Genomic DNA, 18,916 nt, shown 5'->3' on the forward strand with positions numbered 1-18,916 from the left:
GAATTGTTGCGTTGAGTTCAGTCAGCTAGTTGCTATCAAGAGTTCCAGACAGAAAAGTGTTGACATTACAGTGATATGTGCCATTTTGTGACACAGAATATGATTCTCTGTATATTACAATACTATTTTCTCACATTGGGGATTTGTCTAGGTCTAGTGGCATTGTGTCTAGTGGTCTCTGTTGAACTGAACAGGGAATGAGGCCAACCAAAAAAAAAACAGAAGAAGGAAATTAGGGCACCATGACAGCAAGATTGCAGGGGCTGTTGCATTATGGGTTGTCCATAAATCCAGGTGCAATAGATAATGTTTATAGAGCTGCTCTTACCCTTGTATCAACGTCCCACTTCTCAGCAAGCATCCCTCAACACACAGATGAGCTGGCCTCCTCCTCTGTCCAATCCAGATCAGATTCAGCGTCTATCGACCTGGACTGGACTTGTCAGAACGACCTGACCAGAAGAATCCTCCTTTTTAGGCACATTATATGACACCATGTACATGTTCTCAAAGGTAAGATTTTTGTCATTTGATTGATCATTAGAGTTTCAGTAGTGCATGCTAAACTATTTTTCCATATCTACAACAATAACCTCCACTGTCTCTACATTTAAGTGTTACCAGCTCCATCAGCATTACCATATTGTAGCTCAGTCAAATTTCTGTTAACCTAAGGGATTGCGTTTTAGAATTTTTAATTTTAATTCTATTGCTATTGCATGCATTTGGTAATGGTGTCCTAGCAGAACGTCTCTCGCTCAAAGAACATGGCAGAGATACAGAAGGCTACTACAGCAACCTGGCTAGTGTTGACCTTCAGTGTCCAGCTCCGTCCTCGGTTATCTATTTGCTCCTATAAATAAATCATTAGTTGAATGTTGAGTTGTGTAAGACACATTGAGCCTGTGCGTATTTATTTGTCTATCCTGTGATGCCCTCTGGAGGCAGAGTTGTGCTGTAATTGGTCAGATTGTTTATCCATGATGTTCTGAGAGGTTAAGGGGTCACTGTTTTCCCCCAGGCACATGTTACCTAATAGGCTGGTCTAGCTGGTTTTCCCCTAGGCACATGTTACCTAATAGGCTGGTCTAGCTGGTTTTCCCCCAGGCACATGTTACCTAATAGGCTGGTCTAGCTGGTTTTCCCCCAGGCACATGTTACCTAATAGGCTGGTCTAGCTGGTTTTTCCCCAGGCACATGTTACCTAATAGGCTGGTCTAGCTGGTTTTCCCCCAGGCACATGTTACCTAATAGGCTGGTCTAGCTGGTTTTTCCCCAGGCACATGTTACCTAATAGGCTGGTCTAGCTGGTTTTCCCCCAGGCACATGTTACCTAATAGGCTGGTCTAGCTGGTTTTCCCCCAGGCACATGTTACCTAATAGGCTGGTCTAGCTGGTTTTGTGTGTTTGTATTGTTTGGAGAAAGTTAGTGGTTAAGTGCCTTGCTCAAGGGAACAATGCCATACAGCCCTGGTAATTAAACCGGCAACCCTTTGGTTATAGGCCAGCTTCTCTAACCTTGAGACTACTGCCACCACTATTGATGGTGTTAAGGTAGAACAGTGAAATTGCTGTGTATGGGATCGGATATCCCATTTAATTGAATGATAGAATGAGAGTAAGGTCAGAGAGGTTGGATGAGGATGATGACCTTACCGCATGACTGGAGTCTACTTTGATGACTAAGGGATACTTCTTGTTCCTCGCATTACAGAGACATAAAGTGTCAGGGGGAAGAGAAAATGAGTGTTTATGTGTGAGAGAGGGGCACAGGGGCTGATGTGTGGGTTTAAAAGTCGTAGTCCTCAAACTCAGCATGAAATCTGTAATGGGAAAATCAACCCGCTGACTCTGGTGTAATTGGATTTTACAGGGACTCGTGCTAATTCAGAGATCTGTGGGTAGGTAGCACAAAGCTTGTTAAGGCTAGACAAGCCATACCACCGACTAAAGGGGCAGGATGTGTGGTGATAGGACGTGTGGTGTGAATGTAAGTATATGGGTGGGTGTGTTTGGTAGGGGGCTGCAACAAAGAGAAAATAAACTGTTCGGTAGTCTCTGGGAATGTAAGACTCTTTGTAACGTTGACTGGAAAGGTAATAATCCCTTCTGTTCTGATTTGTAGCAGTGGTTACTTTTAAAAAGCTATGTGGCTTTAAAATATAACTTCTTTGTTGTGAATGTCTCCTCTCTGTTTAATCAGTGTGGCTGTAATGCAAGATGCCTTCGTTAATGTTTACAGGATGCTCGACTTTAAATTTTAAACAGTTGGAATGAGAGGGCAATGTTACGCTTCCCGCAATACTGTCACAATCCAACACATCATTTAGTACTGAGCCACAAGAAATAGAGAAGGTGGGACAAACATCTCTACTTAGTTTTTTCTTAAATAATCATTCTGGATAGCAATGTCGATCAATGACTAATTTATGGTTAGGTAAATCATGTATGATTGTTCTCTTTTTCATTCAAACATAACTTGAAATATATATTTTTAGATGACATAAGAGCCACTAGAATACATACAGTGGGGCAAAAAAGTATTTAGTCAGCCACCAATTGTGCAAGTTCTCCCACTTAAAAAGATGAGAGAGGCCTGTAATTTTCATCATAGGTACACTTCAACTATGACAGACAAAATGAGAAAAAAAAATCCTGAAAATCACATTGTAGGATTTTTTATGAATTTATTTGCAAATTATGGTGGAAAATAAGTATTTGGTCAATAACAAAAGTTTCTCAATACTTTGTTATATACCCTTTGTTGGCAATGACAGAGGTCAAACGTTTTCTGTAAGTCTTCACAAGGTTTTCACACACTGTTGCTGGTACTTTGGCCCATTCCTCCATGCAGATCTCCTCTAGAGCAGTGATGTTTTGGGACTGTTGCTGGGCAACACGGACTTTCAACTCCCTCCAAAGATTTTCTATGTGGTTGAGATCTGGAGACTGGCTAGGCCACTCCAGGACCTTGAAATGCTTCTTACGAAGCCACTCCTTCGTTGCCCGGCAGTGTGTTTGGGATCATTGTCATGCTGAAAGACCCAGCCACGTTTCATCTTCAATGCCCTTGCTGATGGAAGGAGGTTTTCACTCAAAACCTCACGATACATGGCCCCATTCATTCTTTCCTTTACACGGATCAGTCGTCCTGGTCCCTTTGCAGAAAAACAGCCCCAAAGCATGATGTTTCCACCTCCATGATTCACAGTAGGTATGGTGTTCTTTGGATGCAACTCAGCATTCTTTGTCCTCCAAACACGACGAGTTGAGTTTTTACCAAAAAGTTATATTTTGGTTTCATCTGACTATATGACATTCTCCCAATCTTCTTCTGGATCATCCAAATGCTCTCTAGCAAACTTCAGACGGGCCTGGACATGTACTGGCTTAAGCAGGGGGACACGTCTGGCACTGCAGTATTTGAGTCCCTGGCGGCGTAGTGTGTTACTGATGGCAGGCTTTGTTACTTTGGTCCCAGCTCTCTGCAGGTCATTCACTAGGTCCCCCCGTGTGGTTCTGGGATTTTTGCTCACCGTTCTTGTGATCATTTTGACCCCACGGAGTGAGATCTTGCGTGGAGCCTCAGATCGAGGGAGATTATCAGTGGTCTTGTATGTCTTCCATTTCCTAATAATTGCTCCCACAGTTGATTTCTTCAAACCAAGCTGCTTACCTATTGCAGATTCAGTCTTCCCAGCCTGGTGCAGGTCTACAATTTTGTTTCTGGTGTCCTTTGACAGCTCTTTGGTCTTGGCCATAGTGGAGTTTGGAGTGTGACTGTTTGAGGTTGTGGACAGGTGTCTTTTATACTGATAACAAGTTCAAACAGGTGCCATTAATACAGGTAACGAGTGGAGGACAGAGGAGCCTCTTAAAGAAGAAGTTACAGGTCTGTGAGAGCCAGAAATCTTGCTTGTTTGTAGGTGACCAATTACTTATTTTCCACCATAATTTGCAAATAAATTTATTAAAAATCCTACAATGTGATTTTCTGGATTTTTTTTCTCACATTTTGTCTGTCATAGTTGAAGTGTACCTATGATGAAAATTACAGGCCTCTCTCATCTTTTTAAGTGGGAGAACTTGCACAGTTGGTGGCTGACTAAATACTTTTTTGCCCCACTGTAATATGAGTCTCTCTGACACATGAAGGTTAAGCAGGAAAGCCATCATAGTATGGTATGTTCCTCTTACTGCAGCACAGGCTGGTGTTGACAGCAGCGGTAAGATGCACTAAAAGGACAATAGTTTCATCCCAACAGGCCCGATACTGTTGCTTCACCATGGCAGTGATGAGTGGTTTGTAATTAGTCAGAATTGTATCTGCCTAATCAAAGATCAGTAACACAATACCTGTGCTGTAATTTTGTGCGAGGAGGAGGATGAGGAGCTTGAAGCAGATAGTTTCCGCATCATTGTGTTACACACACACACACACACACACACACACACACACACACACACACACACACACACACACACACACACACACACACACACACACACACACACACACACACACACACACACACACACACACACACACACACACACACACACACACACACACACACACTGGGTCTTTGGACACTCAGGTGAAGTGCTGAATGAGACCTCCCTAGGCTTAATGAATGATTAATATCTTAGAGCTCTCAGAGCCAACTAGATCATTATGGACCGGACAGGAATGACGCTTTAGCGTAAAGTACTAGTCCACACAGAGGCACTCCCAACTGAACCCCTCCCTTGGTCCCCAGAACCTGGCCAGTTCTGTTAGAGGGACAGAGGAAAAGCGGAGGTAGAGCAGTGGGACGGTGAAGTGATACGGTCAAAGGGACATACCTACATCTGAGTCGTCAGAGGCTAAAAGTGGCTCTAGAATGTGAGTGCTTCTCGGTTGCTAGCCCCAGGACGAGAGTCCACCTCTACTGCGTACTTGAAAGTTGTTTGGATTCTATCTGATCCATTACAAGACCGATTCAACCATGACTCACATGGCTTTGGAGATGAGTGAGGTAATACTGTGGTGTGTGTTTTTTTGTGTGTCTGTGGAGCCCTGTTTATACCTGGTTCTAACTTGCGTCCTTTGTTCTGATCTCGTCCACATTCTGATTGTGCCCACATTTGTTTGGCAGGTGTAGACAATCTAAAGACACATTGTGATCAGATCATCCTGCCCGCCTCCGGAGGTAGTCAGACAAACATTGTGTCTGGATATCTTATAAGTGTAGACAGATCTGGACAGAGAAACCATTTAAATCATAATTGTTCCACCTTCTAAAATCATTGACAATAAATAAAAAAGTATTATTTTGAAAGAATAGCTGTGAAATAATTTGCATAAAGGAAAGGGACCAGGAATTCTGGTATCAATGCAGACATAGTGTAGACACATTTCTGGAAATGTGGCACAATCAGAATGTAGACAAGATCAGGAAAAAGGACCCATGTTAGCACAAGGTATAAACAAGGCTTTTGTTAATCCTCTGTTTAGAACAACATATTGATAAGGTCTTATATGCAAAATAGATTTTTCCCCAATGCTATGAAGACCAACATCTAAAGCTTCAACCTTTGCCAGACTTTGAAAAAAATCTATAATAGCAATACATATACAGTACTCATATTGTTTTATCCAATATCTATAATTGAAGCTATATAAAGGGAGCATTGTATGAAGAGATACAGAACCGTGACACTCAGGTTTCTCTAGACACCTGGAGCCCCCTAAACGTGTGTTTGTTTCCCTGAGTGATGTGATGTGTGGTGTCAGTCAGTGGCCCGCGCACGAGCAGTGCTATCTGTTTCAGGAGCCTAACGGCCACTTTGTGACAGAGTAACAGGATCCTGTGCCATAGTGGAGAGCCTGGGACAATGGGCCTGCCTCTCGGGTGGTGGCCGCTGGGTCAGATAGGCTTTCCTGTTCCGTTTTAGCCTGCCATCAAATTTAGGTGTCTTGTTGCTTATTTTCCGCTTTTGCAAGTGTCATCCTTTTCTCTCCACATCCTTTTACATTCTTTGTGTGTGTTATCACCTGTTTCAGTCTCCTTTCTACTCCCATCAACCTCTCCTTTAAAAAGAGTCCTATGTACCATTACCATGAGATGCCACTGTTTCCTAGAATACAGTAGCACTGTGTTGTGCAAGTGTATCTTTCTCTGTGTGTGTGTGTGTTCTTAAGTATGAGTTTACATGGATTGTGTCCTTGGGCCATGCTGGTTGGCCATCTCATGACGACCTGGTGTTATTTTCTCATCTGCCGAGTGTTCTCCGTTTTTCAGCTCAGATTCCCCCTGAATGGCTGTAATCTCTGCCTTGCTCTCTGAGGCGTGCCACCGGCCTGCCCAGCCTGATGCCAACAGAGCACCAACAATGGGCAGAGTGCCAGAGTCAGGCCTGGCATGCAACCTGACCACTCTGAGCCATTGTCTCTGTTCAGTATTTTAGGCCTGGTACAGGGTGGTCAGGTGTAGCAGGCAGTGTGCGACCTTGATATCACTCTGGAAGGAACCTTGGCAATAGAGGAAATAATATTAAATAGTGAATTTAATGCTTATAATTTGATGTTTTTTCCGTTGTCAGTGATGTAGAGTGTGTCAAACACAAATTCTTAGAGAAACTCTTTCTCGCGCACGCCCAGAATGGAATGTCAAGACATTTTCCCTTTCAGTGTGGATAAGAAGGCTCCAGTTCCCATGTTGGTGCTAAGCAGGGGAGAAAGGGAGGGTTGATCCTCATCACCCCCTTCTGTATTGTCAGATTGATTCTGACATCTCAAATGGGGCGCCTTCAATGATATTGTTCACTTGTCTCATTGGTTTAACTTGATGATGGGCTGGGAGGAGATTGGAGGGAGGGATGGTGGAGTGGAAGAGAGTGCAAAATAAAGAGTCTTGGAGGTGGGAGAAATCAAGCTCCCACCCCGTCCACATCCATTACCCAGTTACGCTCTTTCCTTGAGGATCGGAATAACAATTCAATAGTAATAAAATCAGACTTAAAATGAGTTTCCATGTTTTTTTCCCCTCATGATAACTATAGGTGTCATAGCCCAACACAAGTCTGAGACCATTACTTCTCCTTACAGTCTGTTCCTTGTCTTATGAAGGACTTGCTTTTGGGGTTCACAGATTAGACAAATACACCTCCCCCCTCCACCAACCCTCACCCACGTCCCCTGTTGCTCTCTCTATTGCTCCATCGTTGCCCCCAGCATTGCCCCCCTTGCATTAAATAGGCCAAATCTCTTTTGTGTTTTGACTGCCGAGTGTGAAATTGACTATGACGTCGAATGTGTTCTAATGAATAATTACTGAATAGATATACTGGCTGAATGTGTGTAATGGATTGTAGACTGCTCTTTAAAACGTTTTCCACCATCTTTTCATTCACACGACCAAAAATGCTTTTCACATGCAAGAGAGAGGAGGGCCATTGTGTGATAATTTTATACAAATTGTTATCTTTTTATGGATGTTTTCTCAACTTCACAGAAAATTGAAAAATACTTTTTTTGTAGTTCAGGGGAAAAAGTACTATAGAATTGTATAAAATAGGTTTTCAGTGTTGCAGAGCTGGCAACCATGTAAGCTGTGGCCGGTTGCTGTGCCAGGGGTTGCTGTGTCAGGCTTGGGACAGGGTGGGAGAATGGAGGTTGGAAGAGGAGGGTTGTTTTTTTTCTTCAGAGGAGTGGATTGAAGATGTTTTTAGCACTCCTGTGCCCCCCTGTGTTTTAAGAAGGGCTAGTTTTAGGCAGCTTTAGCGATATCCCACTGGGCAAAAACTGGTTGAATCAATGTTGTTTCCACGTCATTTCAACAAAATGAATCAATGTGATGATGTTGAATCAATGTGGAAAAAAGTCATCAGTGTAAGGGAATTTCCTCTTTTCTTCACCCACCTTTTAACCTAAATCCAATGGCATGGTGACATTTTTGGTTGATTTCACGTTGAATTCACGTTCGTTGTTGTCAACCAAATGTAAATCAAAACTAGACGGTGGGATATGTCTTCAGGTAGCATGGTGGGGGCCTGGGTGTGAGCCTCTGGATCTCAAATTAACTTTTAACTCATGCTCGGACATTTACCAAACGGCTCCTAGTAAATGATTCACTTGTGGCTCACTGAAGCTTAGAAGATAGGCATGAAGTACAGTCACCTCCGAAATGATTGGCACTCTTGATAAAGATGAGCAAAAAAAACTGTATAAAAGAAATCATACAAATACTGAGCTATGTTGTATGCTAAAAAAATAGAAAATTATACTATTTTATACTAATACAATTGCTCAGAGAAAGAGAAGGCATCTTAGACCATTCCTTCATATCAGATCCTTGATATCCTTCGTCTGTGCTTATGGACTGCCCTTTTCAATTCACACCACAGGTTTTCAATGGGGTTCCATTCCGTAGACTGAGAAGGCCTTCCCTAGGGAAATGGCATCAGGAAACCACAATGAAAACAATTAAAAAAGTGATGAATCGCCTTATGTGTAGGTGCCCTTGGCCCATCTTCCACCTTGTAACTGGGATTGGTAGTGTTGCTTTCCTGTAAGACGGGCTGAAAATAGCTCTGTTTCCCCTATAAATAAGAGTCCAGAGGGAGATTGCTATCCAGTGCTTTGCTGAGCAGGACAAGGGGGTCATTTGGTGGAAAGGGATTTGGAGAGAGAGAGTAGCTTTAGAACAGTTCAGTCATCACTGTACATATAGCTGTCTTTCTCACCTTTATGTCATAAATAAGTAAGCTAACAGATTTATTCAAGACTTAGTAAGTAATAAAGGTATACATGTGACCACACACACACACACACACACACACACACACACACACACACACCCACACACACACACACACACCCACACACACACACACACACACACACACACACACACACACACACACACACACACACACACACACACACACACACACACACACACACACACAATCACAATCACTTCTGCTTCCTTTCTCGCTCACTTTTGACATTATTGATGGCTTCCTATTGGTGGAAATGGAGGGGGCAATATGTCAATGTTTCCTGCCATACTGTTCTTTCCCTAAATAAACCCAGATGTTCAGTATAAAAAGGGATTGAAGCTCACAGCAGTCTGATACAGAAGACTTTCTTTCACTCAAGGTAGGGACTTACTTACTTTGAAAATCTTTGTAAAGAAAAATATATATTAAGCTACATTTTGTGTATGGCACTGTTTAAGTTGTACATTTAAAAATTGCCGTCACCATGAGGGTGGATTGTTGTGGGTATCAATTACGATACCATGGGACCAGGTTAACTTGGCACTGTTGTGTGCCAAACCGGTGGAGTGTTGAAATATTCTGGACGGTACTTTCATAGCACTGTAATTAAGGAGCACAGATCTGACTGATAATGTTACCTGACGCATATTGTGGCCCTAGAGCTCATTTGTTTGGGATACAAAACTTCAGCAACAATTGCATTCCATGCCGGTAAACCTTTGTCTTCTGTTTAGTATATACATTATGGAAGCACAATAGCATTGTACATGACACACTCATGTTCTAAGCTGTCATTGGGATAGCATTATTTGCATTTCTAGGAGTTGATTACAGTGCAACATCTTTGGAGTTGGTCTGTGTGTTTTGATCCTGCTGTTGGGGTAAATTACAGAGCGGAGTCTGCCCTATAGTTGTGTGGGGAGGGGGACGTGTGTATCCTCTTAAACAGTGACAAGAGACTGATTGCGCCTTGAGGAACATGGAAGTAGATTAGATAGGGATCCCTAAACTGACCTGCTATCTGTGCTGAGAGGATGTGGTCAAGGCCACCACACACTGAGTGGAAGTGGATGGAGGGCCAGAGATGAGGACAGATTGAGAGTAAATTAACTGGTTTAGGGCGAGATTGTCTGTGTGTGACAGTGAGCACTGCATGGCACGGCGTCATACCTGGCAGATGCAGATAACTACAAGGAAAACAGGACACAGGGGAACAGGACATATGGAAAAACCCGTAAACATGTGGTGTATATCTGAAAATAATACAGCAGATACGTTATGTTGTAAGATGTGGAACATCTCAACGGGTTTGTCGTAAATAAACGTTTACAGCTGCCATGTCTTGATGAGATTTGTGACAGTGTTGTTGTGTTGTGCTTCCGGGGCATTTGCACAGCTATAAGATATCAATGTAACCATCCTGGACCCTTTCTCTGATTGGTCAGAGCCTGGAGGAGCGCTGTAACCGGATCCTCCGGGACATGGAGGGCTCCCTTACGGCCCGGGATCGGGTGGGCATCCAGGATTTCGTTTTGCTGGACGCCTACACAAGTGAGAGTGCCGTCCTGGACAACTTAAGGAAACGCTTCAACGAGAACCTAATTTACGTGAGTCTATCCCCTACACAGTACAGAGGTATCACATAGCCTTCCTTTCAGCCAGAAAGCCACCCTACCTCAAGACGCCAGGGAGAACACAGTGTTCCTCCCCTAATTGAACTGGCACTTTGCTCTGCTGAAACAGCAGCTACTGTGCTGTAACTACAGCCACAGGATGAGCTGCCTTACTTTCTGTAAGGTCAGGTCTGATAATTACTCATACCGTGGATAACAAGCACAGCACATTCTCGTTGCAACCATGCAGTGAGGCATCCATCTCTCATTCAATTCTAATACATTTCCCACAGACCTACATTGGTACGCTCTTAGTGTCAGTGAACCCCTACAAAGAGCTGGGAATCTACACCAAGAAGCAGATGGATATTTACATGGGCGTCAACTTCTTTGAGCTTCCACCCCACATGTAAGTTGCATTTGTGTACATGTGTAATGTGGGTGTGCTTGTATGTGTGAACCACAAGATATGAAATAGAGTGCTGCCCATCTATATCCATCAGCAGTATTACTGAACCTCTACATTGCCCTTCCTTTCAGCTACGCCCTGGCAGACAATGTCTACCGCACCATGTTAACAGAGACCAACAACCACTTCATCTTGATCTCAGGCGAGAGTGGAGCAGGGAAGACGGAGGCCTCCAAGAAGATCCTGCAGTTCTACGCTGTCAGCTGCCCCAGTACTAAACTGCTGGACAACGTCCGAGACCGACTGCTGCTGTCCAACCCTGTGCTCGAGGTGAATACCACAGTGAAGCAAATATGACATGAGAAATGAACATTGTTTGCACACTGCCATTTACAAATACAATGACTAATAATACAGTCTATACCTCTCTAAGGCTTTCGGAAATGCCAAAACCCTGAAGAATGATAACTCAAGCCGCTTTGGGAAGTACATGGATATTCAGTTTGATCACATGGTAAGGGTCAAGACGTTGAGCACAGCATTCCCATATTAAAACATCAGAAGAACATCAAACAGCAGCACGTCAATCACTGTTACATCTTTAATAATCTAGGGGGGAGCTGTTGGTGGCCACATCCTCAGTTATCTACTGGAGAAGTCCCGGGTGGTGCATCAGAACCATGGAGAGAGAAGCTTCCACATCTTCTACCAGCTAGTGGAGGGAGGAGAGGAGGACCTGCTACGCTGGCTGGGTCTGGAAAGGAACTGTCAGCGCTACAGTTACCTGGTACAGGTGGGAGAGGTAACCTATCAGCGCTACAGTTACCTGGTACAGGTGGGAGAGGTAACCTATCAACACTACAGTTACCTGGTACAGGTGGGAGAGGTAACCTATCAACACTACAGTTACCTGGTACAGGTGGGAGAGGTAACCTATCAACACTACAGTTACCTGGTACAGGTGGGAGAGGTAACCTATCAACACTACAGTTACCTGGTACAGGTGGGAGAGGTAACCTATCAACACTACAGGTATTAAAGAGACAAAGAATCAGTGATTCCATGGAGTGGTCTATCATCATCTGGATATTATCTCCTGTCTCACCCAGGGGGAATGTGCCAAAGTCAGCTCAGTCAACGACAAGAGTGACTGGAAGACGGTACGGAAAGCCCTCAGTATCATAGAGTTCAGTGAGAGCAATATAGAGGTGAGTCCTAATCTCTCTACACTACCAAAACACTACCATCAGATACCGATGGTTAACAGATCATATAATTTGTCATAAAAAAACGTATCACTTATGACCAGTGTCTTCTCTTGCCCATGATGTAGAGCCTGTTTGCAATCATTGCTAGCGTACTTCACCTGGGAAATGTTACGTTTGTGGCTGACTCACAGGGATACGCCACTCTCAACAACAGTCCGGAGATACATTGGCTGTCCAAGGTGAGACACTTCTGACGGCAAACTACAAACTAATGGACAGTCACTCTGTTTGGCAGTACTCATACCACAGAAAACTATCGAAGTACTCTCCCTTTTCAGACATTTTGGCAACTTTTCAGATGAAGTGAAATCCCTTTTCAATTAGAGTATTTGGTGATGTGTGATTGGTTGTTTCTCTGCTGTGTAGTTGCTGGGCATTCCTGCACAGGTGATACAGGTGGGTTTGACACACAGGAAGATTGAGGCCAGGTCAGAAGAGGTGAGGAAGATGCTACTGTTTTGGGCTCATTCATAGAACTTCATGCCATCACAGTAAATGTGCAACCTGTCTCTTGAAAATCAATCTCCGTGGTTTGTCTGTTGTGCTGGTCAGTTGCTCAGTCCCTTCACCGTTGACCAGGCAGTATATGCCAAGGATGCTCTAGCCAAAGCCATCTATGGCCGCACCTTCACCTGGCTGGTCAACGAGCTCAATGAGTCTTTAGCAAACAAGGTGAGTGGCCTTTTTCAGTGGTCCACCAATAAGAGTGATGTCGTCCCAGTCCAAAACGACATCTAACCAATCATGACACTGCTAACAAGTATAGGATATACAGTAAGTAGTAAGACAGTAATACAGGAGGCTGACTGGTATATTGCATCCATGTAGGATTCCTCCAGGAAGACAGTGATTGGTCTGCTTGACATCTATGGGTTTGAGGTGTTCAGTGTGAACAGGTGAGGGAAGACACAGTCGGTCAGGACCGGTTGTATTCGCCGCATGTGACAAATACAATTTGACCCGACAGGGAATTTTAGAGTGGGAAATGATGAGCCTAATGACTTGTCTCTATATGTTTAAGCTTTGAGCAGTTCTGCATCAACTACTGTAATGAGAAACTGCAGCAGCTCTTCATCCAACTGACCCTGAAGTCAGAGCAGGAGGAGTACGAGATGGAGGGGATTGAAGTAAACGCTCCTCCTCTACTCAAATCTATGTTTGGACTTAGCTACAAAACTGATGTAATGGGCTACACAGCTTCATGTTTTGTATTGTTGTTTTTCAGTGGGAGTCAGTGCCATACTTCAACAACAAGATCATCTGTGACCTGGTGGAGGAGAAATTCAAAGGCATCATTTCAGTGCTAGTATGTAGATACTGTAGACTTGACTGGCTGACTGACCTACTCGCAGTCAGATTGAAATGTCGTCAGACAGACACGATAGCTTTGGGTTGATTTTGCGCTCATGTTCTGTCTCCTTTCCACTAGGACGAGGAGTGTCTACGTCCGGGAGAGGCTACAGACATGACCTTCCTGGAGAAGCTGGAGGAGAAGATGGGAGGTCACCCCCATTTCGTCACGTGAGTGAGCCAGCGTTGGGATACTGCAGCACATTAATACATTTCTAACAAGAACTATTAGATAAAGCTGAGCCCCCCCAACTGACAGCTGAGGATGGAAGGGTCACGGTCTGCCTCTGTAACACCTGACTACAACATCCTCTTCTCTCTGTCCACATCCTGCAGACACAAGCTGGCTGACCAAAAGACCCGGAAGACTCTGGAACGAGGAGACTTCCGCCTCTTACACTACGCAGGGGAAGTCACATACTGTGTGGTCGGTGAGAGATGAGTTCCACAACGTAATATACCCAAGTACTCTGCCCTTCCTCTCACTGTTTCTGTACACCACTCTCCATATTTGTCTCTCTAATGTGTCTCTTTGATATTGTTTCAGTAAACAGAATATGTCCCAAGAGTCGCCCCCCAGTTCTCCTCACTTTCTGTCTCACTGACAGAAAGTCTTACCAGTCTTTATCTGTTATTTACTCTCAACTATACCTTTCTGTTTTCCAGGATTCCTGGACAAAAATAATGATCTCCTGTACAGGAACATTAAAGAGGTAAGTGTTCCCAGGGCTCTCGCTGGCACTGTTGTGGTCTGGAATTTACATCCTGCCAACTGCTGTATTATTCATTGTTAAGCACACCTGTGAATTATAGAGGAGATGATTGTTAAGCATTGCTTTGGGATAGACTGACAGGACTGTTAAGAGGGAGGACTGTGGGAGTGTTTGTTTGACTGCCTCTTGGTTTTGAAAAGAAGCCGGTTCTTTATCTTTCATCCTGGGAGATTTAACTGAGAGATTTTCCACCTTCAGGTTATGCGCCAGTCTAAGAATGCCATTGTTAAACACTGCTTTCCCAGCACTGAGCCGGACAGCAAGAAGAGACCTGAAACAGTAAAGAGACTTTCTGTTGACACATGATCCACCAAAGTGAATTAGAAACATACCCATCCTTTACTGTTGTGTGTATGGTGTTCTGACCTTGCCATAAGCTTGCATGTTAATCCCCTGTCTTCTCAGGTGGCCACTCAGTTTAAGAGCAGTCTGGTAGGCCTGACTGAGATCCTCATGTCTAAAGAGCCCTGGTACGTCCGCTGTATGAAGCCTAATGAAGGCAAGCAGCCAGGTGAGGCCTCATCTATAAACCGGAACTTACATCTACGGTAGTCTATTTGACTAAGCACCACACACCTACACACTCAGTACAGCCATTACACCAAAAAGAACCTTCCCTAATGGACTTGACCTATGCATGCCCTACAAAGTATTAGTTGGCGCATTCATTCACAGTGCATGACGTGATGCCTGTAGCCTTGTGACCTCTCTCTTGCCTCGCGCAGGGCTCTTTGACGACGTGTTGGTGAGACACCAGGTGAAGTACCTGGGGCTGATGGAGCACCTGAGGGTCAGACGGGCCGGCTTCGCTTACCGCCGGAGATATGAGATCTTCCTACAGAGGTAAATACAACCTGCACTTCAAAGTTCTGTAGATAGTGTGCAATTGCTCTGTCCAGCACACCCTGCTCTGATACATGGCTGCATTACTGTATGTTTATCTGATGCTCTCTAAACAATATATTTAACACTGGTGTTTCCTGTTGTCCCTGTCAGGTACAAGCCCCTGTGTCCAGACACCTGGCCTAACTGGAAAGGTACAGCCGCAGAGGGGGTGCAGTGCCTGATCAAGCACCTGGGCTACAAGCCTGATGAGTACAAGATGGGAAGGTGAGGTGCTCTCCAGGATTATACGTTTGGGTTCACCCGGTGACACACAGTCTGGCTGTTTCTCACTGGCTTGTCTTTCATGATACAAAAAAGGACCAAGATCTTCATCCGCCATCCCAGGACTCTGTTTGCCACCGAAGACGCCTTTGAGGTCTGCAAGCATGAGCTGGGTGGGTCCTGGCTCTAGCTTAAGTCTTTCAAACAACGGATCACAGACCACTACAAAAATTCAGGAATTGGATTGTTATATGGTGTTGGATTATTTCAAAGAAAATGAACCTATTTGCCTATGAAGTTAGGTTTTATGTATGTCTCTTTATGTTACAGCTACAAGGATCCAAGCAAAGTACAAAGGCTACAGAGTGAAGGGAGACTACATGAGACAGAGACAAGCAGGTAGCTGCTGAACGAGACACAACAGGCCTCTACTTTGACTTCCTTGAAACTAGTATAACAAATATGATGTATAAGCCGATAAGTTTATCAGCTTGTGTTGTCTTGTTAGCTACAAAGATTGAGACATGCTGGAGAGGCATGAAGGCCAGGAGAGAGAGGGATAAGAGAGCCTGGGCTGTTAAGGTCATTAAGAGGTAAGAGACAAACATCTGAAGAAATCTCCAAAGACAAAGGTCCAACATCTACCACACACAATGAAACAACATAAAGCTCACCAATCAAATCTCTTGTACTTATATTTTGTAGGTTCATCAAGGGCTTCATGACTAGAAATCAGCCAGCCTGTGTTGACAACACAGAGTACCTGGCATTTGTCAGGCAAAACTACCTCACACGGCTCAAGGAGAATCTACCCAAAACAGTTCTGGACAAGAACACTTGGCTAACCCCACCTCCCATTATGCAGGAGGTGAGTCGCAGTAGGGAATTGACTTTACTTGAATACTTGCACTAACCTCGTTCTGCACGCCTGTGTGTCATGGTACGAGTATACTGTACACTTATTACATACATTTGTACTTGTAGGCCTCACAGATGTTGAGGAAACTTTACACCCGGCACATGGTACGGAGGTATGTACAAGGAATCATGACAGAGCGGAAAGCACAGGTAGGCCTGCCCTACAAGCCAGGGTGCTTTAATGCATATTTGTACTGCATTTGACTATAGAGAGAGCCTCACTGGTCACTTAATACAGCTGTTTGCTTACCCCATTTACAGTTGCAAATCAAAGGATTGACCAGTTCCATATTCAAAGGAACAAAAGAGAACTACCCTCACAGTGTGGGCATACCATTCGTGGACACCAGGATACGTAAGGCATAGGCCTTGTGCTGATGAATTATGTGCCCAATTGTGTGCCTCTTACAAAGCAACAGTGATAATGAAAATGATTTATGTAATTTGACCAGTTGCATTGTTATCTGGTCAGGTGAGGAAGACATCCACATTAAAGTCTACCAGATGATTAGGCAAGAACGCATCAAGGTAAACACACAGAGCTAAATAAGCTATGTCAGAGTTCAAATCAACTTTAATGTTCAAATGAAAGTAAGCCCCATACCTTCCCACAGTACAGTGTTCCTGTGGTGAAGTACGACAGGAATGGCTTCAGGCCACGTTTCAGACAGCTGATCTACACTGGAAGTGCAGCCTACCTGGTGGAGGAGGCCAAGATCAAACAGCGGGTGGAGTTCAACAACCTCAAAGGTTAGCACCACTGAGTGGAATAAAGCTGACTAGATGTGTGTGCAAGTGTGAAGTTTTTCCTCTCTCAATGGAATAGTCCGTGTGTGTATACTGTGTTCATTCAACCACTGTTCTAAAGTACCTGGGTGGTGTGTGTTCTTCCAGGTGTGTCAGTCAGCACCCTGAGTGACAACTTCCTGATCCTCCATGTCCAATGTGAGGATATCAAGCAAAAGGTTGGCTGCCCAAAAATCTTTTCATTAATGTGTACAAATGTATTTTTTTTATTATGCTTTGCACCAGTTATTTTCTGAATGGAATAGAACTAGAAAATGTGCATTTCCATTTCCATTGTTGCATTTTCTATTTGCTCAGGGGGACCTGGTGCTGCAGTGTGACTACCTGTTTGAGGCCTTGACCAAGTTGTGTCTGGTGGCCAACAAGCACAATTTTATCAAAGTAGTCCAGGGCAGGTAAGACCTGTGTTCAACTCGTAACTTGTCTTAAAAAAACAAAAAACAACTGTCACCAAGAGTATTAACGTAATGTTATATATTATGTCTGTGGTAATTTGCAGTGTAAAGTTTGACATCCAGCCTGGCAGAGAGGGGTTTGTTGACTTCAAGAGTGGCCAGGAGACCATGATTTACAGAGCAAAGAATGGCCATCTGATGGTGGTGAGTATGAAACTAAAGACTGTGTGGCCATTCAATTCTCAAAATGAACAAATAAATTTTCTAAACTATTGATAAACAGTAGGCTAGGACATATAAACACTTCTCTTATATTTACCCAGGAATCAACTCGAACAAAGTCCCGGGCAATGATACAAAATTGAACTGGATCCAATAATCAGATTCTACAAGGTTTTAGGCATCTTGAGACTTAGATCATGAATGAGAACCTGCATCCTCTCAATAAGGGTTGGACATAATGAAATGAATTGAAATCTCAAACGGTTCATACTGTGGAGGAAACTCCAAAGGAATGACTACTGATGTTCTACTGATGAAAACTTCACCGGTTATTAAGCTATACATCACATGCATGGGCTCAGTTGTGACTTGTCAAGCAAAGCTGTCATTACAATAAGGCTCATTTGTAAAATATGGTTTTGCTTTAGGTATATTTTCACTAGATGTCCCATTTTAGAGATATAAGCAACATGGTTAAATCATTCAAACATTTTGTGATTTTGAAGCCATACTTTTTATACTTTCTCACGAAGACGCTGTACCATATTTACATTAAAACCAACTAAGTATTCATAAACATCTTTATTGTAAGAAAAATGTGTTAAATACAGTGCAAAAGACACTTGTACATGTGAAATGATTGCAAAGAATGTCACAATTTTACACTATGTCTAGAGTTGCTTTGTCTCTTCAGCTGTGATCTATCTTCCAAACCAGTTTAGTCTTGTAACCACATCACCCTCCAATTATTTTTGTAACAGGCAGCAATGACATCCATTTTATCACACAAAAGAAAAACAGATTTCATACATGATGCCAAAAGATCATTAATCGTTGACTACGGTAGAAAAGGTGGCTTTATTCATATCACTTACAATTCAGAGGTTTGTTGTAAACTTATCGCTTCAGGGTTAAGTTCCCGTAGGCAAAGATCTAGGATCAGCTTCCCCTCCAAAAAGCCTTAATCATTAGTGGGGGAACTACAAAACTGACCGAAGATCACCATCTAGAGGTAATATCAACCTAATATATCACACCTTTCAGTGTCTTTGTACACAACACCCTCTGCTGGACGAAATGAGTACATACAGAAAATAGAAGCACCCAATTTCTAAACACAAGATAAAATGCTTTTACACAGTTTACATATCACTTATTCAAACTAATGAATATGTATTTTTATTAAAAAATGTTTTTATCTAAAACTGCTGTGGTAGGAAAATGTAATGTTCCACATTGTACATAATGTATAGAATCCTTTAATAGGAAAATGTATTGTTCCACATTG

General features: G+C 43.3%; 1 protein-coding gene across 3 annotated transcripts; it reads left to right on the forward strand.

Annotated features, from left to right (window-relative positions):
* Positions 1–335: 335 nt before the first annotated feature.
* myo1hb (myosin IHb) lies at positions 336–18,250 on the forward strand. Of its 3 annotated transcripts, none has more exons than XM_055874676.1 (32): positions 336–513; positions 10,212–10,373; positions 10,673–10,788; positions 10,920–11,118; positions 11,222–11,302; positions 11,402–11,800; positions 11,898–11,996; positions 12,122–12,235; positions 12,423–12,494; positions 12,609–12,728; positions 12,885–12,952; positions 13,078–13,183; positions 13,282–13,362; positions 13,486–13,577; positions 13,743–13,837; positions 14,073–14,119; positions 14,378–14,458; positions 14,585–14,690; positions 14,905–15,022; positions 15,176–15,289; positions 15,383–15,459; positions 15,617–15,685; positions 15,795–15,879; positions 15,992–16,154; positions 16,271–16,354; positions 16,466–16,559; positions 16,677–16,732; positions 16,819–16,954; positions 17,099–17,169; positions 17,309–17,406; positions 17,511–17,610; positions 17,730–18,250. In XM_055874676.1, exons 1-32 carry the CDS (start codon positions 496–498, stop codon positions 17,769–17,771), a joined length of 3,363 nt encoding a protein of 1,120 aa, XP_055730651.1. In that variant the 5' UTR covers positions 336–495; the 3' UTR covers positions 17,772–18,250. The 3 variants fall into 3 exon arrangements, with proteins under 3 accessions (XP_055730651.1, XP_055730654.1, XP_055730653.1); XM_055874679.1 differs by having other exon boundaries at positions 11,402–11,590; XM_055874678.1 differs by lacking the exon at positions 336–513 and adding an exon at positions 9,095–9,145.
* Positions 18,251–18,916: the final 666 nt, after the last annotated feature.

This window comes from Salvelinus fontinalis, chromosome 21, assembly GCF_029448725.1.
Source record: "Salvelinus fontinalis isolate EN_2023a chromosome 21, ASM2944872v1, whole genome shotgun sequence".
NCBI lineage: Eukaryota > Metazoa > Chordata > Actinopteri > Salmoniformes > Salmonidae > Salvelinus > Salvelinus fontinalis.